Below are 21,443 nucleotides of genomic sequence, written 5' to 3'. Positions count from 1 at the left end.
CATAACAGACAAGAGAAAAAAATAAGAAGTCTGGAATGGTGAGACATGGGACATTGCAGTTACTGGAGATATGGAATAAAAGAGAGTACCAGAATTACTGAGGAGGTCAGTGGGAGAGAGGGTCCTGCAGAGATGCTGTTTCATTGTGCTTTCTTCTGGCGCAGTTCCACCGTTGATTCTGATTGGCCAGTCAGAGCTTTCGGTGCTGGAGGATTCACAGGTCCTCTTGCCCTGTGCTGCCCAGGGATCGCCTGCACCCATGGTGTATTGGGAGAAGGATGGAGCTGCCGTGCCGGATGTCCCGGGGAAATTCACCGTCCTGCATTCTGGAGAACTGATAGTGGAAAATGCAATGGTATGTCCCCGCACAGCACAAAGTTTGACCCGCGTCAGTAAAATTGCCTTAACATAACACTTACTGTCCCATTAAGTATGTGTCAATTAGAATCTCCAGTCTCTCCTGAAGGTGCTGGGATGGCAACCCTGTTTTATGGGCACCTACCCTGCACGTGGTCCACTCCTGATATCTGACGAACACATTCACCATGGGATATACACTCAGTGGCCACTTCATTAGATACCTCCTGTACCTCATAGAGTGTATGTCTGTGGTCTTCTGCTGCTGTAGCCCGTCCACTTCAGGGTTTGGCATGTCGTGCATTCAGAAATGCTTTTCTGCACAGCACTGTTGTAATGGGTGGCTATTCAAGTTACTGTCGCCTTCCTATCAGTTTGAGCCAGTCTGGCCATTCTCCCCTGACCTCTCTCATTAACAAGGCGTCTTTAACCTCAGAACTGCCAATCACTGAATACTTTTTCTGTTTTTTGCACCATTCTCTGTAAACTCTAGAGACTGTTCTATGTAAAAATCCCAGGAGATCAGCAGTTTCTGAGATACTCAAACCACCCCATCTGCCACCAACAATCATTCCACGATCAAAGTCACATAGATCACATTTCTTCCCCGTTCTGATGTTTAGTCTGAACAACTGAACCTCTTGACCATGTCTGCATGCTTTTATGCATTGAGTTGCTGCCACATGATTGGCTGATTAGATATTTGTATTTACAAGCAGGTGTACAGGTGTACCCGACAAAGTGGCCAATGAACGTATCCGTGGAAAATGTTAGAATCTCGGTGTGTTCACAATTGTTGTGTACACACCTGTGAACCACCTGACACAAACAATCCCACAACATTACTTTGAAGAGCAAGGGAGGTATCCCAGGTATCCTGGTGAACTGTTATCTCTCAATGACACTCGGCAGGAGAATAGGATAATAAATCAGCCATGATGGAATGGTGGAGCAGACTCAATGGGCTGAATGGCCTAATTCTGCTCCTGTCTTCTGTGGTCTGATGGTCACTACAATGGTCATTAAGGAGTCATAGAATGGCTGTGGTACAGGAGGCCATTCAGCCTATCATGTCTGCATGAGCTCTTTCTCAGAACAGCTCATGAGATCTCTCCCACAGCATTCTCTGTAGGTTTTGTAAATCTTTCCTTGCAATATATTTATCTAATTTCCTCTAGAAATGTGGAATACAACCTGCCTCCACCACATCTGCAGTAATGCAGTCCAGATTTCAACCACATGCTGTGTAAAATGAAAAAAGTTTTCCATCATTCACTGTTAATGCTCTTCCCTTTTAGCTTATATTTTAATCTCCCTCTGTCAAATTTCTAAAGAAAACAGTCTCAGCCTTTTCCATGTGTCCTCATTACTGCAAGCACCTCAGCCCAAGAACTATTTGCATATAGTTTCTTCTTTTTATTTAGAGAAACGGCACAGAATAGGCCCAGTCCAATGAGCGACACTGCCCAGCAACCTATCTATGTTTAATACTTGCCTAATCACGGGACAATTTCCTCTAACCAGTATGCCATTGGATTGTGGGAGGAAACCAGAGCACCCAGAGGAAACCCACACAGGAGAACATACAAACTCCCTACTGGAATTAAACAATGAATTCTTTCCAGATTGTGGCAACCAGAATTGAACACAATACTCAAACCAGTGTTCAACAATACTTTTCTTTTGGTTAAAAGGTTTATTTCACTGATCGTGAAACTTCTGTTCACTAATTAGTGCTATACTAAGATGTCTCCATTTTGTAGTATTTTGAGAAAAAAAGTACTGTAAAGAGCTTTGGATATTTTGTTAAGTTCTTACCGCCCCTGGTGAGGAATGTACTGGATGAACTCTGTCCCCTCACTTGGTCTCCTTGTACCATACTGTCACCATTAACGGTCACAATATTGAAATTGACAAGAACAGCTTCAGTTGCTCTTTCTGAATTCCTTACCTGTCTTGCCTGAGAAATCACCCTCCCTTCTCCTCCAACCATTCTGACTCCACGGGAAAGATCAGCCATCTAGGGTATCAAAAATAACAGATTCCAGCATCCTAAAGCCCTTCATATCACCAGTAGCAATGGATCCAGTCTTTCAGTTCACACCGACCTGGTCTGGGACAGGTGCCCTATGTCAAAAACTGAACTGATTCCATCATCTACAGACTCACTTCACAGCTCATGTTCTCAGTATTATTTTTACATAGTTTGTCTTCTTTTGAACATTGTCAGTCTCTGTTTAAGAGTTGTTTTTCATAAAATTCTTTTTCTCCCGATGAATCACAGGATATGATAGTGTTTGAATTCTGAATGTCTGACTGTACATTGACCACCATTGTCAATCCATTAATGTCCCCTGAAGTTTAGTTGGTGAGAATCTCACCTCTCCGTCATAAAGTTGTGGAGGTTGAAGCCTGAATGCAAACATCAAGCCTGAATTTTTCCTTGTCAGAGGTACTTTCTTTCAGATGGGATGTTGAAGAAGTCCTTCTGATGTGCACTCAGTTAAAGATCCCGTAGCACTGTTTTGAAGGAGACCAAGGGAGCTAATGGAAGCATCCTCTAATGAATTCTCTGCCAATGTCTTTAAATTAGGTTATCTAGTTGTTCCTGTTTGTGGGAGCTTGCTGCCATCTTCTAATTTCCCATGGTGACTGTGGTGAACTACATATACCTGTCTGGACACGCCCCCTACTGACTGCTCCTGTGGCTCCTCCCACAGACCCCGGTATAAAGGCGATCAAGGCCTAAGCCCGGCCTCTCAGTCTCCAGGATGTAGTATGGTGGTCACTCACTGCTTGTTCCTTCTTCCAGTCAGTAAAAGCCGATATCTTGTCTTACGTCTCAGAGTGAGTTATTGATGGTGCATCAGTGACTGAATGAATACTTTTCACATTGCTTTGAAATGCTCCAAGGTGATGATTTAATTTCAATGCAGTTCTTGTGCTTTCATACTGTCAGCCAATTACTACCAGGAGCAAATGTCACCTGTCTGGGGAGAGCTGCAGAGGGAATCTCTCTCCCTCCTCAACAATCCCTATGTCACTTAGATATTTCTATTTCAGTGTGCTTGGAGAAGTCTGAGAGGGAGCTGAGGTCAATAACCGGCATTCTTTCCTTTGCTGTCCCAGCCAGAGGATGTGGGCGTCTACACCTGTACAGCAGTCAACCCTGTCGGCAAGGACAGCCATCACATTCGCCTGTCTGTGAATGTTCAGCCAGCATTCACCGAGCTCCCTGCTGACGTCTCTCTCCACAAGGGTGAAAGGCTGCTATTGACATGTGCAGCGAAGGGGCTCCCAATTCCCTCCATCAGCTGGACCTTCAATAACAAGCCCATTACAGGTATGGAGGGGGAAAGCTGTGACGTTCTAACCCTGCCCCATGCTGAGCAAAGGTGTCATCTTAAAGCATATGCAATATTTCATAATGCGCTGTTTGACTGCTTCACTGACACCCACGCTAGACTTGCCTCCTTCACCCATTGACTCTCCTTCACGGGAGAGGCTACACGGTGAATTGTTGCTTATTCTGCCCTCCATTCTGAGTAGCACAGGTTTGTCCAGAACAGTGAATCCAGGACAGAGTCCAGACTGGTTCTTCCACATCTCAGGCCAAATCATACCTCACAATAATGGAACAGGACAGGATAATCAGCTCTTTGACGTTCCCTGCCACTTGCTTATCCAAAGGCTGATTTCCCCTGCATTCCAATGGTACACCTTAGAACCTAGAACGTAGAGCAGTACAGGCTCATAATCCCACGATGTTGTGCCGACCTTTTAACCTACTCCATGATCAATCCAACCCTCCCTTCCACATTGCCTTCCATCTTTCATCCGAAGAGTCTCTGAGATATCCCTAATGTGTCTGCCTCTGTCACCAGTACTGGCAATATGTTCCTTGCATCCACCACTCTTTATGTAAAACAAAACCCTACTTCTTGACATCCCCTTTATACATTCCTCCAGTCACCTTAAAATTATGCCCCCTCATATTAGCCATTTCCACGCGAGGAAAAAGACTCTCTGTCTATACCTCAACATCTAATATACCTCTATCCAGTCACCTCTCATCCTCCAACCTTAAAAAACACAAAATGCTGGCAGAACCCGGCAGGCCAGACAGCATCTATGGGAGGAGGTAGTGACGACGTTTCGGGCTGAAACCCTTCATCAGGAGTGAAGCAACATGGGATGGTTGAGGGGGGATAAGGAGTGGGGGGTGGGATGAAATAGAGAGCTGGGAAGTGATAGGCTGGAGGGAAATGGGCTGGGGAGAAGGTGGAGAATTATGGGAAATAAAACAGAAAGAAAGGTAGGGCCGGGGGGGGTTGTAGTGAGGGGGGAAAAGGAGAGAGAAAGAGAACCAGACTAAAATTATAGATAGGGATGGGGTGGGGGGGGGGGGCAGGTGTATCAACGGAGGTCTGTGAGTTGAATGTTCATGCCGGCAGGAAGGAGGCTACCTAGGCGGGAGATAAGGTATTGCTCCATCAACCTGCGTGTGGCCTCATCTTGACTGTAGAGGAGGCCATGGACAGACATGTCAGAGTGGGAGTGGTCTGTGGAATTGAAGTGTGTGGCCACAGGGAGATCCCGCCACTGCTGGAGGACTGAGCGCCGGTGTTCGGCGAAACGGTCTCCCAGTCTGCGGCGGGTCTCCCCAATGTATAAATGGCCACATCGGGAGCACCGGATACAGTATATCACCCCAGTTGACTTGCAGGTGAAGTGGTGTCTCACCTGAAAGAACTGTCTGTGGCCTAGGATGGTGGTGAGGGAAGAAGTGTGGGGGCAGGTGTAGCACTTCTTCCATTTGCAGGGATAAGTCAGGGAGGTCGGTGGGGAGGAATGGGGGGATGAATGGACAAGGGAGTCGCGTAGGGAGTGGGGGGGGAGGGGAAGATGTGGCTGGTGGTGGGATCCCGTAGGAGGTGGTGGAAGTTGCGGAGGATTATATGTTGGATCTGTAGGCTGGTAGGATGATAGGTGAGGGACTGGTGGGGTGATAGGTGAGGGGCTGGTAGGGTGATAGGTGAGGTCTGTAGGCTGGTAGGATGATAGGTGAGGGGCTGGTGGGGTGATAGGTGAGGGGCTGGTAGGGTGATAGGTGAGGTCTGTAGGCTGGTAGGATGATAGGTGAGGGGCTGGTGGGGTGGTAGGTGAGGTCTGTAGGCTGGTAGGATGATAGGTGAGGGGCTGGTAGGGTGATAGGTGAGAACCGCCTGCTCCCATTGACCTGCACTGGGACCATAGCCCTCCATACCCCTACCATCCACATACCTGTCCAAATTTCTCTTAAATGTTGAAATTGAGTTCTCATGCATCACTTGTGCTGGCAGCTCATTCCACACTTTCACGACCCTCTGTGTGAAGAAGTTTCCCCTCACGTTCCCCTGAAACATTTCACCTTTCACCTTTAGTCCATGAGCTCTAGTTGTAGTTCCACCCAGCCTCAGTAGAAAAAGTCTACTTGCGCTTATCCTATCTATACCCCTCATAATTTTGTATACCTGTATCAAATCTCCCCTCAATCTTCAATGTTTCAAGGAATAAAGTCCCAACATATTCAATCCCGTGCAATAAGATGGACTCCTGACCTCACAATCCACCTCGTTGTGATTTCGCACTTCTTCATTTCGCTGAACTGTGCTTCTCTCGGTTGCTTTTGCATTTTATTCTCTATTCTTATTATTTATTTGTATTTATTTATTTAGAGATACAGCGCAGCGACAGGTGCTTCTGGCTCAATGTGCATGTACTGCCCAGTTATTCCTAATTAACCTAATGACCTGTACGTCTTTGGGAGGAAACCCACGCCATCATGGGGGAGAACGTACAAACTCCTCACAGACAGTGGTGGGAAATTAACTCCGGTTGCTGCCACTGTAATAGCGTGATGCTAGCCACTGGTCTACCCTGCTGCCTTAACTGGTTTACCTTATTCTACCTAGGTGCATCATGTCATGATCTGATTTGTAGGGAGAGTGTGCAAGGCAAAGCTTTTCTCTGTATCATGTAGCTGTAATAAACAAATACCATTATAAGACCGTAAGATATAGGAGCAGGATTAGACTGTCTGACCCACCATTTCATCACGGCTGATCCAATTTCCCTCTCAGCCCCAATCTCCTGCCTTCTCCCCGTACCCCTTCATGCCCTAAGCAATCAAGAACCTGTCACCAACATCCATGCATGCCAGCAGAGACTGTGAAAATCAATGCTCTGTAATCTGAGTGGTGGGTGGAGTAGAAATGGAAGTGGGTCCGGAATGTCAGGGATATACTTCCCATTTGGAAGCTATTGATAAACCCCACATCAGTCAACCCTGGCCTCATCCTCATCATTATGCGTCGTTTTGTATTCGCGTGGACAATCATGGTCTCTGGGCCATGACTGTTCTTGGCAAACTTTGTTTTTGCCTTCTTCTGGGTAGTGTCTTTACAAGACGGGTGACCCCAGCCCTTATCGATACTCTTCGGAGACTGTCTGCCTGGCACCAGATGGCGCATAACAAGGGCTTGGTGATATGCACCAGCTGCTCATCTGACCAACCACACCTGCTCCTGTGGCTTCACGTGACCCTGGTCGAGGGGCTCAGCAGGTGCTGCACCTTGCCCAAGGGTGGCCTGCAGGCTAGCAGAGGGAAGCAGCACCTTACACCTCCTTCCATAGAGACATATCTCCACCCGGCCCACTCCAAAGACACAATATCGTCAGCCAGAGCACAATCATTCTGACTCTCTCCCTCTCTCGACACTTAGTGAAAGCTTCACAGACTGAAGGCCTGAGTGAAATGATGATAGAAAGGGTTTCCAAAGAAGATTCTGGTACTTACGTGTGCACGGCAGAGAATGCCGTGGGGGTGATTAGAGCCATTGGATTTGTCTACGTGAAAGGTAAGATGATCCTTTCTTTCTGATGGGAACAATAATGACTTTCCATTAATCTTGGGAATAACAATGACCCAGTTTGAGGACAATGTTTACATTCCAACTATGGGAATAAGGATCCAGTAATTGTTTTTATCACAAGGTGAAGGATAATGGCTGGCTCTCTAGTTCAAATAAACCTGAACATATCAAAGCCAGATACTTTAATCCAGTTCATTTAATCTAGTGTTTTTTAAACTAACTAGATATATGCAGTCAGGGTTAAAAATAAGCTAAGGGTGACTTCAGCAGGATGAGTTTCAATTCAGGAGCAAAACATGTTGCACTACAGACAAAGGCTGTTCAGCCCATCATGTCGAATCAAGCACATCCTGGCCAATCCCAATTCCCAGCTCTTGCCTGTGACCCTGCAGATAATATCTCCCTTGGTGTTTGCCTGAGTAGTGCTTGACTGTGTGTGGATGGCTCTGCCATCCTTTTGGGCAATGCATTTCAGACCACCACCATTTCCTGGGTGAAGTGTTTATTTCTCGAGTCCCCTTTACACCTTCTATCAAATTACTATATACCCAACTGGTTACTAATATCTTTTGTAATTAACCTAAATATTTTAGTTAGTTTGGTTGAATTAAGTCTGCTGACTCTTCAACTGAACGTAAGGAAGTTGAGGTTGGAATATTGATTGACCGCTACTTGACACGTAATCCCAGCTGAGAACGTTCTGACGCATTCTGTATTGTGAAGGCACAGAAGAAGTCAGAGATACAGCTAGAACTAGAAACTGTAATTAAAGATGAACACTAACAAAGGTCAGGGGGTTGTAGCGTTAGCTGCATCTCACTCTCTGCAGGTGCTGCCTGGACCGATGTGTCTTCCTAATATTTTCTGCTGTTATTGATTACAAATAAACCTAAGGAAATACAGACTCTAATAAGGTGAAATTTCTTTGCACGACTAGTGGTTTAAATATGGGTACCACGGTAGCATGGTGGTTAGTGCTTGGGGCGTTCTGGAGTTTGAAGGTCAATTCCAGCTTCATTCTGTAAGGGCTCTCCGTGCATCCTCCCCACAGAATGTGTGGGTTTTCTCTGGGTCCTCTAGTATTCTCACTCAGTCTAAAGATGTAACAGGTAAGTTAACTGGTCATTGTAAATGCTGCCTTGATTATTGATTCCTTTATTGAGATACAGCATAGAGTCGGCCTAACCGGCCCTTTGAGCTGCGGCACCCAGCAATCCCCCAATTTAACCCCAGCCTAATCACAGGGCAATTAACCATGACCAGCATGTCGCAAAGATAATACTACGGTTGTAATGGAGGATTTCAACATGCAGGTAGACTGGGAAAATCAGGTTGGTACTGGACCCCAAGAAAGGGAGTTTGTGGAGTGCCTCCGAGATGGATTCTTAGAACAGCTGGTTCTGGAGCCTACCAGGGAGAAGGCAATTCTGGATCTAGTATTGTGTAATGAACCGGATTTGATAAGGGAACTCAAGGTAAAGGAGCCATTAGGAGGTAGTGAACATAATATGATAAGTTTTAATCTACAATTTGAGAGGGAGCATCAGTATTACAGTTGGACAAAGGGGACTATGGAGCCAAGAGGGAGGAGCTGGCCAAAGTCGACTGGAAGGATACTCTCGCAGGGATGACGATGGCAGGTATTTCTGGGAATGATTCAGAAGGTGCGGGATCAGTTTATTCCAAAGAGGAAGAAAGATTCTAAGGGGAGTAGGGGGCAACCGTGGCTGACAAAGGAAGTCAAGGACAGTATAAAAATGAAAGAGAAGTATAACACTTCAAAGATGAGTGGGAAGCCAGAGGATTGGGAAACTTATAAAGAGCAACAGAAAATAACTAAAAAGGCAATACGGGGTGAAAAGATGAGGTACGAAGGTAAGCTAACCAAGAATATAAAGGGGAATAGTAAAAGCTTCTTTAGGTGTGTGAAGAGGAAAAAGTTAGTTAAGATCAAAGTTGGGCCCTTGAAGGCAGAAACGGGTGAATTTATTTTGGGGAACAAGGAAATGGCAGTCGAGTTGAACAGGTACTTTGGATCTGTCTTCATTAGGGAGGACATAGACAATCTCCCAGATGTAATAGTGGCCAGAGGACCTAGGATAATGGAAGAAATTCACATTAGGCAGAAAATGGTGTTGGGTAGACTGATGGGACTGAAGGCCAATAAATCCCCAGGGCCTGATGGTCTGCATCCCAGGGTACTTAAGGAGGTGGCTCTAGAAATTGTGGATGCATTGGTAATCATTTTCTAATGTTCTATAGATTCAGGATCAGTTCCTGAGATTGGAGGATAGTTAATGTTACCCCACTTTTTAAGAAAGGAGGGAGAGAGAAAACAGGGAATTATAGACCAGTTAGCCTGACATCAGTAGTTGGGAAGATGCTGGAGTCAATTATAAAAGATGAAATGTGGATAGCAGTAACAGGATTGGTCCAAGTCAGCATGGTTTTATGAAGGGGAGATCATGCTTGACTAATCTTCTGGAATTTTTTGAGGATGTAACTATGAAAATGGACAAGGGAGAGTCAGTGGATGTAGTGTACCTGGACTTTCAGAAAGCATTTGATAAGGTCCCACATAGGAGATTAGTGAGCAAAATTAGAGCACATGATATTGGGGGTAGGGTACAAACATGGATAGAAAATTGGTTGGCAGACAGGAAACAAAGAGTAGGGATTAACGGGTCCTTTTCAGAATGGCAGGAAGTGACTAGTGGGGTACCGCAACGCTTGGTGCTGGGACCGCAGCTATTTCCAATATACATTAATGATTTAGATGAAGGGATTAAAAGTAACATTAGCAAAATTGCAGATGACATAAAGCTGGGTAGTAATGTGAAATATGAGGAGGATGTTAGGAGAATGCAGGGTGACTTGGATAGGTTGGGTGAGTGGGCAAATGTATGGCAGATGCAGTTTAATGTGGATAAGTGTGAGGTTATCCACTTTGGTGGCAAGAACAGGAAGGCAGATTACTATCTAAATGGTGTCAAGTTAGGAAAGGGGGAAGTACAATGTGATCTAGGTGTCCTTGTTCATCAGTCACTGAAAGTAACTGAAAGCAGGCAATGAAGAAAGCTAATGGCATGTTGACCTTTATAACAAGGGGAGTTGAGTGTAGGAGCAAAGAGGTCCTTCTGCAGTCCTTCTGGTGAGACCACACCTGGAGTATTGTGTTCAGTCTTGGTCTCCAAATTTGAGGAAGGACATTCTTGCTATTGAGGGAGTGCAGCGTAGGTTCATGAGGTTAATTCCCGATGGCGGGACTGTCATATTTTGAAAGATTGGAGCACTGGGCTTGTATACACTGGAATTTAGAAGGATGAGAGGGGGTCTGATTGAAACGTATAAGATTATTAAGGGATTGGACACGCTAGAGGCAGGAAACATGTTCCCGATGTTGGGGGAGTCCAGAACCAGAGGCCACAGTTTAAGAATAAGGGATGGACCATTTAGAATGGAGTTGAGGAAAAAATTTTTCACCCAGAAATTTGTGGATCTATGGAATGCTCTGCCTCAGAAGGCAGTGGAGGCCAATTCTCTGGATGCTTTCAAGAAAGAGTTAGATAGAGATCTTAAAGATAGCGGAGTCAAGGGATATGGGGAGAAGGCAGGAACAGGGTATTGATTGTGAGTGATCAGCTATGATCACATTAAATGGCAGAGCTGGTTCGAAGGGCCAAATGGCCTACTCCTGCACCTATTGTCAACTAACCTACCATCCGGTACATCAATGGACTGTGGGAGGAAATCGGAGCACCCGGAGGAAATCCACGGGGAGAACGTACAAACTCCTTACAGACAGTAGCAGGAGTTGAACCCGGGTTGCCTGTTGTGTATGTGTGAGGTCGTGGAGCCAATTCAGAGTTGAGGTGAGTGAAGTTATCCACGTTGGTTCAGGAGCCTGATGGTTGAAGGGTGAACCTGGCGGTGTGGGACCTCCTGCCTGGTGGTAGTAGCATGAGTAATCAAAGGTGCAATATTCAAGCAGTTTATGAGTAACAACAACATGGTCACAGGCAGAATGATAGAGCTAATTGTAGCTGATTAATGCAAATGTAGAACCTCACATTGAGATGATTAGTGTTCCCCAGTAGCACAAAGCAGCAAGACTGTTTAATTAACTCAATTTGCAATGTTATACACTGCAGAGGTCCTGTGGCGATTGGATTTTAAGTCTCACCAGATGGGAGATTAAAATTTAATTAATTAATCCAAAATTAAAAGGGTGACATTATAGGTACAAGACTGTCGTAGCAGCGCATCTAGTTTGCTCCTATCAATTGAGGATGGAAATCTATCGTTATGCAATCTGGCCGACACGTCTTCCAGCCTGTGACAGTGTGGCTTTATTATTAACTGCCCACTGATATGGCCCAGATAAACCCCTGGTCAGGGACGGGGTTGAAAGATGTTGCCATCAGCCATGGCCACACTCAAAAATCCATTCAAAGAAAAAAATACAAGGTCAAACTTCGACAACATTGCAGAAGCTGTGTTCCTGGGAAGAAGAAAACAGGAATTGCTGGTGTTCCTCAGCAGGCTTCATTCCAAAAGACCATAACACGTAGGAGCAGAATTAGGCCATTCGGCCCATCCGGTGCCTCTCAACCCCATTCTCCTTCTACCTTTAATGCCATGACTAATCAAGAAGCTATCAACTTCTGCTTTAAATATACCCAATGACCTGACCTCCACAACCATCTGTGGCAACGAATTCCAAAGTTTCCCCACCCTCTGGATAAAGAAATTCCTCCTCATCTCTGTTCTAAATAGAGGCTGCAACCTCTTATCCTAGACTCCCCCATTATAGGAAACACCCACTCCATGTCCACTCAGTTTAGGCCTTTCAACATTGGATAGGTTTCAATGAGATCCTCCCTCATTCTTCTAACCTCTATTAGTAAGTACAGGCCCAGAGCCATCAAACACTCCTCATAGGTTAACCCTTTCATTCCCAGGATCATTCTCATGAGCCTCCTCAAGAACAGATGTGGCCCAGAATTGCACACAATACTCCCAAGTGTGGTCTGACCAATGTCTTATCAGCTTTATATTCTCAGTCCATCAATCTTACACCCAGAGAGGGTTCCTGACCCACAAAGGTTATGCTTTGAAAGCTGCTTTTCTGTTCCACTGCTCAGAGGCCCCGGTTCTCCTGGGAGAGGTCAGCGCCTACCAGATGGAACCGCTGGGGGGGAATGTCATATTGAACTGCGATGCCCGCGGAGATCCAGTACCATCAATCAACTGGAATAAAAACGGCAGCCCCTTGACCATCAGTAATCGCATTCGGCAAATGAACAACGGTTCCTTGGCAATCTACAGGACTGTGGTGAGTCCTGTTTCATTCCGATTAACAAAGCCAGCTTTAAACTCTCTCTCCTCCTCAGCTTCCTTTCTGTCTCCTTTCTTCCTCTGCTTTAGGACAGAGAACAGTAGAGTACAGCACAGGCCCTTCGGCCCACACTCTCACATAGCCCTCTGTTTTCCTTTCTTCCTTGTGCCCAAGAGTCTCCCAAATGTCCCTAGTTTATCCCCCTCTGGCAGGGCATCCCACACACTCACTACTCCCTGTATAAGTAAAACCTACCCCTACACCTTCTTCCATTCACCTTAAAATTAGCCATTCCCACCCTGGGAGAAAGGCGCTGGCGTCCACGCTATCAATGCCTCTTATACACTTCTGGCAAGTTGCTTCTCACCCTCCTTTGCTCCAAAGAGAAAAGCCCTAGCTTGCTCAATCTTTCCTTAGAAGAGATGCTCTCTAAGCCAAGCAGCATCCTGGTAAATCTCCTCTTCACCTTCTCTAAAGTCTCCGTATCCTTCCTTATAACGAGGCAGCCAGAACTGAAACAATCCATTTCCGACATGTCCTCCCGATCTTGTTACTGCTCCATGTCATGCTCTCCCCCCTGAGGTTGTGGGCATTTTGTTTACTCCTGAAGTCCCACTGGGGCATTCCAGCCGAGTGGTCCCAAGGAGAATAGAGCCCAGGGTCAACGCAGGCGCTGGAAATCCAGAGTAACGCACACAAAATGCTGGAGCAACTCAGCAGGTCAAGTAGCATCAATGGAAAGGAATAAACAGTTGACGTTTTGGGCTGGGACTTTTCATGAGGACTGGGAAGAAAGGGAGAAGGAGCCAGAATAAGATGGTGGGGGGAGGGGATGGAGTACAAGCTGGAAGGTGACAGGTGTAAACAGGTGGGTGGGAGAGAGGGTTGAAGTGAGAAGCTGGGAGGTGATAGGTTGAAAAAGTGAAGGACTGGAGAAGAAGGAATCTGATAGGAGAGGAGAGTGGACCTTGGGAGAAAGGGGAAGAGGAGGGGACATTGGGGGAGGTGATAGGCAGGTAAGGAGAAAAGAAGAGATAGGAGATGAACCAGAGTGGGGAATGAAGAACAGGGAAGGAGGAGGGCAAAACAATTACCAGAAGTTAGAGAAACCAATGTTCGTGCCATCAGGTTGGAGGCTACTCAAGCAGAATATGAGGTGCTGCTCTTCCAGCTTGAGGGTGGCCTCATCCTAGCAGTGAAGGAGGCCACGAATGGCATGTCGGAGTGGGAGTGGGGACTGGAATGAAAACGACTGTGGTGCCTGCCTGTGGTGGATGGGGCAAAGGTGCTCGAGAAAGCAGTTCCCCAATCTACGTCGAGTCTCACCAATGTTGAAGAGGCTGCATGGGGAGCACCGGATACAGTAGAAAACCCCAACAGATTCACAGCTGGAGGGACTGTTGGGGGCCCTGAATGGAGATGAGGGAGGAGGTGAATAGGCAGATTGTATCACTTCATCCACTTGCAGGGATAAGTGCCAGGAGGGAGATTGGTGGGGAGAGATGAATGAACAAGCGACTCATAGAAAAGAGCCTTCCACGAAAATGGTTGGCTGCGTCCACAGATTTCTGCAGTCATATTTTTGGTTTGGCTAAAGATCCGACGTGCTTGTTAGAGCCTAGCTTGCTTCCAGACAGTTTCCAAGCAGCGTGCGATTGGCTGGTCCCAGAGAGTGAGGCAAGTAGCCCCTGGGTGCGCTGAATGCCGATAGTGAAGGCTTATTCCCACACTCCTCCATTCAGTAAGCATGCTCTGCCCAAGTTCAGACTAGGCAAGTGAGGAGCAGACGCGTTGTCTGGCATCTGGTCCAGGAGGCCCTGACAGGTACGTTCCCCTGTTTTAGTTTTGGAGAGTTGCACGTTCACTCCCCTGGTGCCCCCACCCCAGCAGTCAACCTGTCCATATTTTCTTTCACTGACTGTCCCACATCTTTTCAACAGAATGAAGATGCAGGCGATTACAAGTGTGTTGCAAAGAACGAAGCCGGGGTTGTTGAGCGGAAGGTTACCCTAATGCTGCAAAGTAAGTTTACGTGGTCTCCACCCAACCATTTATGTGGCAACTGGTGCTCCGCTATCACTCAAAGGTCATAGAGTGGGCTCAGCAATGCCAGGGTTAATCCCGGCAACTCATCCCCTCCAGCTGACAGAACCAGAGATGAGTTCAGATGAAGGACCTCAACGTGAAATGTTGACTGTCCATTTCCCTCCACAGATCCAGCCTGACCCACTGAGTTCTCTAGCGTTTTGTTCGTTACTCCAGCCTCCACCATCTGCAGTTCTATTGAGGTTCTTCTGAGATACGAGGCATTTTACTGAATTAGAGTAAAGTTGTTTTTTTTAAAAAGGATGAAGTTCCTTGTTTGGCGACTCAAGCTGCAACAGTGCCATTTCTTCAGCATTCGTCTGTTTAACAAGGCTGGATTGCTAGTTTAACACTCAGCCTAGCACTGATGGAAAGTGTGCGAGGAGCCAGCCAGATTCAAACTTGGGGACTCTTGTTCCAAAGCCTGGGTGCAAATACCGCTGCACAGACAGAGCTTTGCCTCACTGAGCTATATTCCCAGGTAATGGAACCACCAGAGCAAAGAAATAAGGGGGCTACCAATTGTGGCTGATCTATGCTGGGCTCAACTCCTATTCTATGTCAGTTCCTCATAACCCTCAATTCCTCGATCATTCAGACCTGATCCATCTCCAACTGAAGTATATTTAATGATCTGGCCTCCTATACCCTCGGAGCAAGGAATTCCAGAGGCTACTACCCTTTGAGAGAAGAAATTTCTACACATTTAAATGACTGACCCTTTATTTTGTTGCTATGCCCCCTTGTTCATGTCTCTGCTACAAGTGAAAATACCTCCACTATCTACCCTGTCAAAGCCCACTTGTGATCTTCTACATTCAAATAAGGTCTGCTCTCGTTTCTTCCAAAGTTCTAAGAGTACTGTACAGATTAAGTACAGGAACCTAACAACAGTAGTAGTGTAGACTTCTCTTGGCCAAGTCTGATGCCAAGCTGGACAGGAGGCCTGAGGGGACCCTCAGTATTGAACACTTCAGTGAGGGGTGATGTGATCATTGAAATGTTGGAATTTGGGGCCCTCTGTCCCAGGCCTAATCTTGGTAAAATAGCTGAAGATTGGACAGAGCTCATGCATGGGAATAATGCATGAACGGCACTTCTTTGGAAAAAGAAAATTCCTCAAGGACAGGGATTTTTCAAAGGAAGGTCGCCTCCACACGCTTTGCACTGTGTTCTCAATATGTGTGCCTTGTTTTTAGTGCTTAATCAATGAACAGGTCCAACTCAATTGGAATTCACTTTCTAATCTAAATGCTGCTCAGGAAACAAGACTGGCCAGTTGAGAGGAATGAGACAAGAGACCCTACATCAGCTGACTATCAAAAGAAAAGGCTTTCTCCCACAATCCTCTCTTTCAGCGAGCATGCTCTGTGGATGTCCTATCCCAAGCTATTCACCTTTCACCTTCTTGGTCATCATAGCGATGGAGCTGTAGACTTAACATCCCATCTCAAACAAATTAGTTCATAACAAACGGAAGAGTAACTCCCCCCTCCCACACAGTGACTGAGGTTATAGCTACTGAAATCCAGAATGAACCTTTAACGGCTGACTAGCCATTCAAACACAACATGCTGGAGAAACTTGGCAAGTCAGGTAGCATCTATGGAGGGGAATAAGCAGTTGTCATGTCAGGCCAAGATCCCATTCCGACTGGAAAGAAAGGGGACAGAATAAGAAGTTGGGGAGACGAGAAGGAGTTCAAACCGGCAGGTGGTAAGTGAGAGGGAAGGTGGCTGGGTGGGTGGCTGAGGGGGTATGAAGTAAGAAGCTGGGAGGTAACAGGTGGAAGAGGTAAAGGGCTGAAAAAGAAGGAATCTGATTGGAGAGGACAGGGAACAATGAAAGAGAAAGAGGAGAGGCACTGGAGGGAGATGTAAAGCAGGTTAGGAGAAGACCCAGAGCGGGGAATGGAAAAGGAGAGAAGGGAGATATTACCAGGAGTTGGAGAAATCGATGTTCATGCCGTCAGGTTGGAGGCCACCCACATGGAATATGAGGTGTTGCTCCTCCAACCAGAGTGTGTCCTCATCGTGGCAGTAAAGGAGGCCATGGACCGACATGTTGGAATTGTGATGAGTGGGCATCATGAAATCCCACCTTCTGCGGTGGATGGAGTGAAGGTGTTCATCAGAGCAATCCCCCAGTCTTGTTGGGTCCCAGTGATATAGAAGAGGCCACACCAGGAGCATCAGATACAATAGGCAACCCCGAGAGACACACAGGCAAGTATTGCCTCAACTGGAGGGACTGTGGGCCGAGAATGGTGGTGAGGGAGAAGCTTGGATGGATAAATGCCAGGAAGGAGATTCAGGGAGGGACAGGTTCATAAGTGAATTACAGAAAGGTTGACCATAAGTTATATCCTCCAAGAGAAGAGATTGCCAACGTCATGTGTGGTTCAGGGCTCATTGATGTGATTGACTGTCAGCTGCCTTCTCAATTCATGGGCAAGTATTGATGGACAGCAAACATCAACATTGTCTACAATGTCCACATCTGGTGATGGACTAAACTGGAATAAACTGGGCTTTTCCTCCATTTTATTTGTTCATTACTTACCTACTGCTGGCGTTTAGGGCAGCAATGAAGACCCTCCATCTCTGGTGGTGCTCAGGGCTTCCTTCATCATGTCAGTAGCTTCCTCTCAGTTTTCACCACTGTCAGTCATGCAAGTCCCAAGTGGAGCCTCGGGAATAGCACCGTACTCAGATGCACAAGGTTTCTTCATTGCTGTTTCCGTAATAGTTCTGTTTGACCAGTCAGGATTGTTGGCCCCGAGATGAACCCCTAAACTTGGAGGACTGGTGGTTCATTTTTTGTCTGGCCTCTACCCTTTGACCTGTTTGGCGAGGGTGACCCTACCAAGAGCCAAAGCATAAAGTCCTGACTGCAGCCGGCATAGCTCTCTGGGTTACTGAGGCAGGCAAACCTCCAAACCCAACAGCAAGGCTGTGGCCCTCTTAGAGGAGCTGTCCATTAACGGAGGTAGTTCTGCTCATTATCAGCTTTACTCAGCTTGACTTAATTCTTTGCATTGCTTGTTTTCCCTCTCCACAGGTGCCCCTGTGTTCACCTTGAAACCCTTGGACTCGGTGGCGGGGGTTGGCGACAGAGTACTACTGCACTGCCAGGCAGCCGGTGAGCCACCGCCAGTGGTGGAGTGGACGCATAATGGACAGCCAGTTAGGGAGAACCAGCGGCTGGCCGTGCTCCCAAACTCAACTCTGCAGATCCTCTCGGCCGAGAGGGGAGACACGGGAGAATACGAATGCGTGGCGCGGAATCTCATGGGTCACGCCTTCGTAAGAGTAACTCTAACCATGCAAGGTGGGAATCTCATCATTTACTTCGAGATACAGCACGGTAACCTGCCCTTCCTCCCCGCCAAGTCCAATTAAGCCCAAGTTACCAATCAACCTACTAATTAGTACATCTTTGGAATGAGGCGGGAGTCCGGAGCACCCGAAGGAAACTTATGCAGTCAAAAACTCCTTGCAGTTCTCTTGAAGGGCCTGTTATATACGTTCTCAAACACTACTGACCAGCAATTTGAATGACGTTAGTTTGGTCTTGGCAAGCACAGGAATGTTATTGGTGACATGTGCTTCATAGGGGATTGAAGATGGTGTTGCTTCACCCGTTTAACCATCTGGTGCCCTTCAGGAATATAGAAGCGTAGAGCTGAACATAACAGAGAAGTGAGGAGACAAAGAGTTGGCACAAAATATCTTCGACAGAGTGGATTAAGGCATTGTTTAAGCATAACATGGGCAAAAAGAATAACCAGGGAAAGAATAGGGCTGATTAGACACCAAAATGACCGTCTGCCTGGGGAGCATCTAGGTAAGGTTTTAATTGAATATTTCTCATCTGTGTTCACTAAAGAAGACATTGCAATTAGAGAACTTAGGGACAATGAAATTCAAGAACATATTCTTATTAAAACCAAGGAGGTATTAGTGACCCCATACATTGATAAATCCCTAGGGTCCACTGAGATCTATACCAAAAGGGCAAGGGAGGAGATTGTGGGCATTCTGAAAGAGGTATTTAAATATTTGCTGGCCGCAGGTGAGGGGCCAGATATATGGACAGCAGTAAATGTGGTCCCTTTATTCAAGGAGGGTAGCAGGGTCCAGACAGGCCTCTGAAACAAGTATCAGTGGTAGGGGAGTTATTGATAAGCAGTCTGAGGGACTTGGCTTGATCTGCCCTTGGAAAGTTAAGGATGAGTCAGAGATGGTCAGTATTTTGTTAAGGAGAGATCCTTAACAAAACTAGTTGAATTTTTCAAAGAGGAATGACAAAATCAAGTTACTTTGAATCATCTAGGGGGAATTCATGAAGGAGAGAGGAAAACAGAAGTCTGGGTAGAGAAGGTTTGGGTAGGGCACAAACATTGGCATGATAAACCTGTGATTTTGCATTATCTGCATACATTATATCCAGGATTGTTCTTTATAACCTCTGAAAAGGGTTTGCGGATGACACATACACACTGTGGACACTTCGTTAGCGTTGTTGGTTATACATCACTCAGAGGTTGGCAGTTCTGCGGGTGAAAGCACCGTGTTAACGAGAGAGGTCAGGGGAGAACAGCCAGGCTGGTTCAAGCTGACGAGAAGGCTCAAGTAAACACGTGTTATAACAGCGGTGTGCAGAAGAGCATCTCTGAACACACAACACGTCGAACCTTGAAGTGGATGGGCTACAGCAGCAGAAGACCACAGACATACACTCAGTGGCCACTTTATTACAATAGACAATAGACAGTAGGTGCAGGAGTAGGCCATTCGGCCCTTCTAACCATGTACACTGGTACATGGAGCTTAGAAAAATAGAGGGCTATGTGGTAGGGAAATTCTAGGCAGCTTCTAGAGTAGGTTACGTGGTCAGCACAGCATTGTGGGCCAAAGGGCCTGTAATGTGCTGTAGATTTCTATGTTTCTAAAGTAGGTACCTCAGTAAGTGGCCACTCTGCCCTCCTATCACTCTAGCCAGTTAGAATGTAAGACATAGGGGATAAATTAGGCTATTTGATCCATTGAGTCTGCTCTGGCATTCAATCATTATTATCCCTCTCAATCCCATTCTCTCCATGACCTACGATGCTCTTTCTCTTTCTCAAGTGCATGGAGGGTTCTCTGAGTGGTTAGAGTGGGGACCGTGCAGCGTCACCTGTGGCAGAGGTGTAGAAGAGCGAATCCGACTGTGTAACAACCCCTCGCCTGCCAATGGAGGGAGATCATGTCACGGAGTGGATGTTGAGTCAAGACAATGTAACGCAGATCATTGTCAAGGTAAATGCAAAGAGCCACCTTTGGTTAATAGTAGCCTCTTGGTTGGAGAATAATTCAAGTGACCAAGGGGAAGCTTATATACTGTAGGTTTTCTACATCCCAACTCTGCTCAGGTTGCTGGTAGAAGTTGAGAAAGGTTCAAAAACTTGCTGTATAGCGCCATCTATTGGCCTGAACTGCAATGATATCATTGTGGGGCATCCGTTCACATCTTTCTAAATGTTTACGTGGTATTAAATGCAAGAGATACTGCAGGCGCTGGAAATCCTGGGTAACGCACACAAAATGCTGGAGAAACTCAGCAGGTCAGGAAGCATTTATGTGTTATGTGTCCAAAGACAATGAACAAAAATCGAGAAATTGGATAGTCGAGTTCTTTAAATAAAATGTGGGTTTATGCACTTTGTGTCTTACCTTTCTCTCTTTTGGAGGTGCTCCTCAAAAAGATAGCATCAATTATTAAGGACCCCCACCACCCAGTACCATGCCCCCTTCTCATTAATACCATCAGGGGGGAGGTACAGGAGCCTAAAGACACACATTGTGTTTTAGGGACAACTTCCTCGCCTCTGCCATCAGATTTCTGAATGGTCCATGAACCTATGAACACTACTTCACTAATTTTGCTCCATTTTTGCACTATTTATTTATTATATTTCTTATTGTCATTTATAGTATATTTCTAGTGTATTTTATGTACTACTGTCATTAAACAATGAATTTCACAACATTTCTGTGGTAATAAACATTATTCTGATTCTGTTGAAATGGACAAGTTTAATGCTTGGCTGATTTCCTCTGATACCTAACATCCCTGTTCAATTGCAAACTTCACCAGGAATTGTCAGTAAACAGGACTTCAGAACTAGTCCTGACCTTGTCCACACCAGGAGCACACCTTCCAACAACCAGGTGTATGTCAGACTGATCTCTGATAGGTTCAGTTGGAACCAGTCTGGTATACTCCTGCTCTGACGTCATTGGGAGCACAGCCAGTGTTCGAGTTTCCCAGCAGGCATCTGTTGAGCCACTGTAAGACTCTGATTGGTCACCGATTCCCTGTCAGTTAATGGACAGTGGTCCGACTGGGGTCTGTAGTAAGAATGTTTCAGGTCACTGGCATGCAGAGTTGCAGTAGCCCACTCCTGGAGTTCTTTCTCCTGTCTTCAGTTGACTTATTAGCCACAGGTCCAAAGTTCAAAGTAAATGTAGTATCATGTCATCATATACTACCCTGAGATTCACCATAGAATAAAATTGCAGGCATTTTCCATAGAACAAAGAAATACAACAGAATCAGTTAAAAACTACACACTAAACAAAGATGGACAAACAATCAAAATAAGACAAACTGTGTAAATGCAATGATAATAATAATAATAATAATAGATGGATGGATAGATAGACAGATGGATGATACTGAGAACGTGAGTCGCAGAGTACCGG

The 21,443-nt window shown here is 46.0% G+C and overlaps 1 protein-coding gene across 1 annotated transcript in view; it reads left to right on the top strand.

Moving 5' to 3' along the window:
- LOC132407358 (hemicentin-1-like) overlaps positions 1–21,443 on the top strand; it is a 460,355-nt gene that overhangs the window by 397,676 nt on the left and 41,236 nt on the right. The window contains exons 82-88 of the mRNA XM_059993728.1: positions 165–355; positions 3,487–3,700; positions 7,122–7,256; positions 12,416–12,606; positions 14,550–14,631; positions 17,755–18,024; positions 19,827–19,997. Of these exons, the coding sequence (XP_059849711.1) occupies positions 165–355; positions 3,487–3,700; positions 7,122–7,256; positions 12,416–12,606; positions 14,550–14,631; positions 17,755–18,024; positions 19,827–19,997 (1,254 nt within the window). The remainder of the gene's footprint in view (positions 1–164; positions 356–3,486; positions 3,701–7,121; positions 7,257–12,415; positions 12,607–14,549; positions 14,632–17,754; positions 18,025–19,826; positions 19,998–21,443) is intronic.

The sequence above is a fragment of the Hypanus sabinus genome, chromosome 18 (assembly GCF_030144855.1).
Source record: "Hypanus sabinus isolate sHypSab1 chromosome 18, sHypSab1.hap1, whole genome shotgun sequence".
Taxonomy (NCBI): Eukaryota; Metazoa; Chordata; class Chondrichthyes; order Myliobatiformes; family Dasyatidae; genus Hypanus; species Hypanus sabinus.
This window is presented reverse-complemented; position numbering and strand designations above follow the sequence as displayed.